Source organism: Pyrgilauda ruficollis, unplaced genomic scaffold (assembly GCF_017590135.1).
Source record: "Pyrgilauda ruficollis isolate IOZ18807 unplaced genomic scaffold, ASM1759013v1 scaffold22, whole genome shotgun sequence".
Taxonomy (NCBI): Eukaryota; Metazoa; Chordata; class Aves; order Passeriformes; family Passeridae; genus Pyrgilauda; species Pyrgilauda ruficollis.
The window spans coordinates 7,681,227-7,688,497 of record NW_024521428.1 but is presented as its reverse complement, the minus strand read 5'-3'; the positions used below and the strand labels follow the sequence as shown (position 1 = coordinate 7,688,497).

The 7,271-nt window shown below is 39.1% G+C and overlaps 1 protein-coding gene across 4 annotated transcripts in view; it reads left to right on the top strand.

Annotated features, from left to right (window-relative positions):
* The window catches only part of LOC121354082 (interleukin-5 receptor subunit alpha-like), a 58,388-nt gene that overhangs the window by 27,036 nt on the left and 24,081 nt on the right, over positions 1 to 7,271 (top strand). Inside the window, exon 3 of one of the 4 annotated variants that reach the window (XM_041468435.1) lies at positions 1,123 to 1,214. The exons of 2 other annotated variants lie outside the window; for them this stretch is intronic. In XM_041468435.1, the coding sequence (XP_041324369.1) occupies positions 1,123 to 1,214 (92 nt within the window). Of the gene's footprint in view, positions 1 to 1,122; positions 1,215 to 6,977; positions 7,017 to 7,271 lie in introns of those variants that run through there. One more of the 4 variants, XM_041468439.1, reaches the window with a different exon arrangement.

Genomic DNA, 7,271 nt, shown 5'->3' with positions numbered 1-7,271 from the left:
TTTTTTGTTAAGGGAAAGTCTGTTTTGAATATAGTACATTAAACTAGACCTCTGAGATTAATTTCCCAGCTTTGCTCCTGAAAGATTTTGAAAGACATTATTGTCAGTTGGAAAATATGAAACTGAATTACTGTTTCCATGTTGGGTGTGCTATGAGGGTGTGCTACGTTGGATGTGCTAACATTATGTCTGCGTTCCTGCAGGATTTTCAGGGAATTTGTGTATATGAAATCTTCTAAAGTATTAAAATCATGAAAGAGAAAAGACACTGACATTCTACTGGTGCCTAAATGCAGTACTTCTAAAAGAGTTCACTCCATTTAGTAATTTTGCTCTATGGATGCAAAGACCTAAAATCCAAAATTTCCAATTTGACTGTGTTTTCAAGAGACAGTAACACAGGCTCTCTAATTCTGTAATTCATGTTTAACTTAACAAACAAAATACTGCTATGTGGATGAGACCAGTAACATTGGAAACTGCAAATTTTAAAATATAATTATACTATTATTTTCAGATTGTAGAAAAAATACGCCATCAAAATATTGGCTAAGACATTCATCAGAGGAAAGCAGGCATTTGCCATCAGGTAGTGTCTATCCAACCCTCACAGTTATTTTAACATTAAGACTAGCAGAAATGACAAAACTCAATATTTCCTTCCTAGCTTCTTTGGAGTAAAATAAAGGAGAAACAGAAAAGAAAATAGAAAAGAAAACCAGACAATATTAAACCTACCTTGTCCTTGAGATCTGTTTCCCTGTGGTGTTTACAGGAATGGAGAACAAGAAGGATAGAAACTATGAGTTTGCCTTGGTGTATTTTTGCATGTTTTGACAATGTGATTTCATTGACTCATTTCCCTTATCCTTACTTCCGTTAAACCATGGGGAGAAGCAGGGTCCCTCCCGGCCTTGGGACAAAGGTCGGAATAGAGGGACAGCCTCTTCATTACTGCATTCACATAATTTTCAGTCTTTTCTGTCACACATTTTTCATATAAATGTTTGTACAGGGCACCACCACCTGAAGGACAGGTGAACATGGGTCTTCCTTCTGGCTCGGGTGAAGGCCAGTTATCATTGCTTCAATCCATTCCACTGTTTTCTGCTTATTGCTTAGGGATACTGCCATGTACAAGAGTATCAGCCCACTGCTCTGGCCTGCAGAAGAGCTGCTCCCAGCTTTGCACTAGCCAGCTTCGTTCCCTGGAGGTGGGTAAAAGACCATGTCACCAGTCTCAACAGCCTTCCTGCTTTGTGTCCACATTTTTCTGGGTTGGGTAAATTCAATGCACAGATCAGGAAAAGCTTCTGTATGTATGAAATGTCCTGAGTGTACCAAACCAACAGTATGTCACTTGTCTGTGCTGGTGTCCTAGAACTGAGAAGCACAGGACCTGCCTTTTCATATACTCCATAGTACAGTCTGAGTACAGAGCCCTCTGTCCTTCTTCATCTTTAAATATTTTTAACAGAAAAATGAAGTCATTAAAGTAGACAACAGCATTTAAATCTCATTATTCATAATGTTCACTGAGTGTACTACTCTTTGGTGTTATATCTCACTGGAAGAGAGGTAAACTATATAAAATCTGTCTTCCTTCTGTTTGTCTGTGTGTTGTACATCTTAATTCCCATCAGTCTTTGTTCTTGCTGTTATACTGGGCAGAGAAGGAATAGGTAGGGGATGGTTCTTGAGATATTTCCTCTTCTTTAGGTCTCAATTCCTCAATTTTATTCATAGAGTAAACGGCAAGACACTATCATGTACCCTGCTATGACATTTCATTTCAGGACCTGCAGAAGTAAAGACTTCTGATTGCTGCTCTGTAGAGGAATTGAAAGAGGTCTGCTGGAGGACCGTGATAATGCCGAGACTTTTGTAACTACTCAGTTTCTGTAATTCTTGAAACTGGACGCTGTTCTGTTCTCAGAACAGTATTATTCTTGGAACCCTGAGTCCCAGTACTAGAGAAGTTGGGTGATGGTGTAACTGCAACAGGGAATGAGGTTACCAGGAGCTGAGCTGGAATAAAAGACTTAATTTATTTTCAAGTAATTTTTCTTAATAAATTTTTTAATATAGATTGGAAAAGGTGGAATCTTCAATATTTATACACAGTAAACAACATTCTATCAGCTTCAGTGTAGGCAATTTAATTAATTGTATGGAATGTAAGACTTCATGGTTATACCCAAATTCACCTCTGCAGAGGATTTGGGGTACAACACAAGCATCCCAGTCTTGTCAGTTAGAGTTTCATAGCAGTGTTTGACCTAGACATGGATGACTTCACTAAGCCAGGCAACCTGATGATGAAGTTCTTCTTAGCTGCTATGCAGTCTGAAGGATGATTTGATTTGATTTGATTTGATTTGATTTGATTTGATTTGCTTAATGAAAGGGAGGGGAGTTGCATGCCAGAGCAGTCTAATGGCATCCTTTTCAAGACCAGCACATTTTACCACAGGCTTTTTGGGTCAATCTGTATTCTTTTTAAAACCAGAATAAGTGTACAACTTTTATATGAATAGTTTTGTATCCTTTAATTTAAAACATAAGAATTCCACAATTTTAATTTAGTCTTTTTCATAGGTAATGCCAAGTGTGAACATTGCAGTTATAGTAATGAAGAGGTTAATAATCAAAATAGAATCTTTGCTTCATTTCTGATTTCTTTGCTCTGGTTTAATCTATTTTAAACTAGTCACCTTTTATGTGAGGTATGTAGAAGCAGGAAGGAAAGTGTAAGCAGAAGTTTGCTAGATATATATTTGTCTGTAAGAGGACCAAAGAGCACCAAACACAGCAGGTCTCAGTACAGGGCTATCACTGTAGGTACACTTGGCAGTTCTATTCTGGATATTACAATACCTGAAAGCTGAATTAAAGCTTAGGTTCTCACTGTGTGGGGATGATGCATCCAGATATTTGTTTTAGTTTACAAGTATTAGTTTTCCTCCTTATTTCCTTTACTTTCTTGATTTAGCTTGTTTGTACCTGATCCTAGGCTACCATCATGTGGCCACTTTGAGAATCTCCCCTAGTAACAGAAAAAAAGGCTGATTACTCACTGAGCCTGGAAAGCAGCAAGGCACTCCCTGCATACAAGATGAAGGCCACTTGGAGATTTCTGAGGGCATAATTTTCCTTCTTGGTGGTACTCGGTCATCCCTTATTTAGACATTCTGTTCTTTGGTTCGTGTCTGTTTTATTCTGCTTTTATTCTCCCCCCTACAAATACTGAAAAAACACACCCTATTTCAGAAGGAAAATTTTTCTGTAAGTAGCAGCCTTGGGTCTAAAACACGTTTCTATCCACACATTTCAAACTCAGTTTCAAATCACCCCGAAGTAAATCCCTTCTGTAAGTCCTCTGATATTGTCCCCCTCAACAGCCTTGCCTCTAGGTTGGAGAGACTTCAGTTTGACAGATGGATGGTTAGATCTGGATGGGCTGGATGGGTTTATCCAAAGACTTAGAGTCAGTGCCTCAATGCCCAAGTGGAAACCAGTAACAAGTGGTGTCCCACAAAGGTCCATGCCTGGTTGAGCACCATATTACCTCTTCAGCAGTGCCACAGGCAGTGGGGTCACGGGCACCCTTCAGTGAGTTTGTGGATGGCACCAGGCTGAGTGGTGCCGTTGTTGCATTAGAGGGAGGGGATGTCATCCAGAGGGAGGCTTGAGGCCTGGCAGCTTGGAGCCTGGAGGAGCGGGCTCATGTAAACTTCATGGAATTAACAAGGTCCTTGTCCCAGGTTTGGGCAATCCCTAACATCTGTGAGCAAATTGCTCAGAGAAGCTGTGGATGCTCCCTCACTGGAAGTGTTCAAGATCAGGTTGGGTGCAGAGTTGGACTAGACAATGTTTGAATATCCCGTCTAATCAAAACCAGTGTTGGATTTTGGTATTTTATAAAATGTGATTGCAGTAAACACTCTCCAAAGCTCATGCATCTGAACTAGTATTTCAGATTGTGACTCAGATATGGAAACATCCATTTCTATATATTTGCAGTTGTCTGGGTAGGAACAGAGATCTCCAGGTCACACAAGGTTATACTGTGAAGGAAAACTTTGCACCAAGTAAAGGTACTTATAGTAGACTCATTTTTATTCATGCAATGATAGAAATAGTAATTGAACAGTAGTTTGAAAGAAACTACAGGGTTGATATATTCATTGCAGAACCAAACTGGTTTATTTGTTATCAGGCAATAATCCACACTGGAGTTGGAGTCTACCACAATTTGAAACCTAAATCCAGCCTCCAGCCAAAGTGGATATTTATTGTGGTGTTAACATTTCACCTTAGGCTTCCTCTTGATGTACAACAAATTGTTTAAAAAGTGGAAAATTTGAAATAGTTTTGATAAGGACAGTGAGGCAGAACAGCATTTTCCTCACTTGATAAGGACAGTAGAACAGAATAACATCTTACTCTTATCAAGGATAGTAGAACAGAAAAACACAGCCTTGAAGAAATAGATAAAGGATGTAACTTAGGCAGACAGAAATCATGCAAAATGCAGGCAGGATGCCAGCTCAGCTCTGCAAGCCTGACAGAGCAGTAGTTATGCAAAACAATGATATTGTGCTTACTCAAATGCAGGGATTGAGGAACAGCCACCTAAAAAGGACACCAGGAATTGAAGATAGCCCAAAGAACAGCCTAAGGGCTTCCCATAAGGGGTGTGATTATGTAAAATAAAATCAAGGAGGTGGGGATAGCTAATGAATATGTAATCAGTACAATCTCTGTCCATCTGATGCTCAGCACATTTGATTAGAGGAAATATCCTCGCAGTGACCAGCACGCTGCAATAAAAATTCCTGTTTTCTACTACTCAAAACTGTACTAGAAGGTTTCTATCCAGCCAATTTCTGTATCAGAATAAATAAAGGTTTTGAGCTACCAATATCATTATTTCCTAGTCCTAGATTTTATTTTAATATTAAGTATTTTTTTTCCAGAATTAAATCTCCGTACAGTGGCTGTATGGACTTCAAAGCAGCAGACTTCAAAGATGGGATTAATTTCTAAAGTGTAGATTAAAACTGCATATTGTATTCACCTATAATTTAGTTACGAGATTCTGTGCTAATTTTAAACTCTGTGAACAGAAATGTATTCTTTCTGGGTGAAAATGAACAGGGTGAGGAGGGTGCTGTTTTATCAGAGTGTATTTATTTTAATTGAAAATAATGATAGCTGAATTTGATTTGTGTAGATAAAAATATCTTGACAGAAAAGATTGAAAATTCTTTATTACAGAATTCCTTTGCCTTTCAAGTTACAGTGACATTTACCTGATTATTCCTAGAAAGATGATATGCATCAGTCTGAAATTGTGGTTCTACAGCACATAGGTACTTGCATTTTTTTTCCACTCCGTATTGTACTCTTTCTCATAGAGAATTTTGCTAAAGTCACTTCCAGTCTAGGCTACTCTGAGTTTTGTGTGAGAAAATATTAAGGAAGTAAATCAATTATGTGCTTCCTCTGCCTTTCTGTATTTCGTAGAAGACTTGGGCTTATCATGTTCTAGTAGTGATGTTCTGCATTTGAGCTATTTTTATTCTTAGATGCACCTCATTCGTTGATTCATCGTTGAAGTTTGTGAGATACACTATCCAAGCAAATTCTGCTTTTCTTTTTTTTCCAAGTCTTTTAAACAACTATTTTCCCTTAATTTTTCTAATTGATCTAATTGATCTAATTTTTCCTGAGATTTTTAGAAAAGATACAGTGCTCTTAAAACCCTAAATATTGAATAGCTCTTAGTGTGCTTTCCACCCATATTGAGGGCAGTCACTCTATTAAAGTATCTCAGTTTTTAGCTGTAAAGGAAGCAGAAAAGATCCCTGACTGCAGTCCATCTTTGCTACATTGGCATGTGCTTTTCAAGTTTGGCAGCCTTATTTACTGACCTGTTGACCACAATTTTTCCCGATTTGGCTAATATTTTTGTTCAAAGGACACGTACAAAACTCAGCCATATAATCATAGGTCTGATCTAATGGGAGATAATCAATGTTAGTATTTCACCCAGCAGAAGGGATGGCTCTAAGAGAAAAACACCTCTTTAGAAAGTTCTCCTGAAGGTATTGGTAAACCTACCTGAGACAAAGCAATGGCTTTAAATTGAAAGATGGTAGACTTAGATGGATAGGTTTGAAGAAATTCTTTCCTGAGGGAGTGGTGAATCACTGTAACGTGTTGTCCTTAGAGGTTATGGACTCACCACCCCTGGAAGTGTTAAAGGCTGGTTCTGTTGGAGTTTGAAGAAACCTGGTCTAGGGGAAGATGTCCCTGCCCATGGCAGGGGGAGGAATGAGATGATCTTTGAGGGCCCTTCCAACCCAAACCATTCTATGATTCTATGTTTCCTCAGAAACAATATCTTGTTAAACTAAGGAGCAATGGTTTAAAAGGAAGATAAACGTTTAGCCACACACGCTTGCCAGATAAAAATTAAGTGGAAGTGGCTAAATTAGTGTGACTCAGCCTAGTGCAGGGAACAGTTTAAAAGAGTGATGACCATCCTGAATCAGCAGGGGAAACGTGCGAACTCTGATGTCAATAGAGCTGGTGGTAGTGCTTGCATGATAAAGTGCACTGGCAAGGGCTGGGGGAAAAGAAAGTAACGTCTGTGACTGAAAGGGCAGAGATCTGACTGATTTACCAATTGGCTGATCTGATTGCACACAAGGAGGTGAGTAAGTTGATCTATGGGAAAAGGGAAGTAACACTGGACAGAATGCCGAAAAGGATTTGAAAATGTTAAGGCAAGCTTGATCCATAGTGGGTTTGAGGAATCATCTCAGAATGAAAAGTATGTCTTATCGGGACTTCCCAGAACTCTAAATGGGGAATTATATAAGCTTCACAGTTGAAGTAGCGTCATAGAGGGCTGCATCCTCTCATCTTCTCCATCAGAAAAGCATGTGTCCTTCTTGGGGCACTGAAAACCATGGATGGACTGAAACCGCTGTGAACCTCTGCCAAAGGTAAGTCCTAACAACATTCCTTTTTAGAATGTCAGCACAATTCACTCCCTTCTCTCAAGTTTCCAGAGGCAGGAGCCCTCCCTCATTTCTCTGTGCTGGAGCAGCCTTTCTCTGTCTGACAGATTTAAACCCAGCTTCTCCTCCACCCTCATTGCTTTTTATCAATCCTCAAGCAAAAAATTATATTTTAGTCAGAAAAGTCAAGTTCCCTCCACTGGGATACTGAAAAATAACTCCCACTTTGCACTCGCAAGC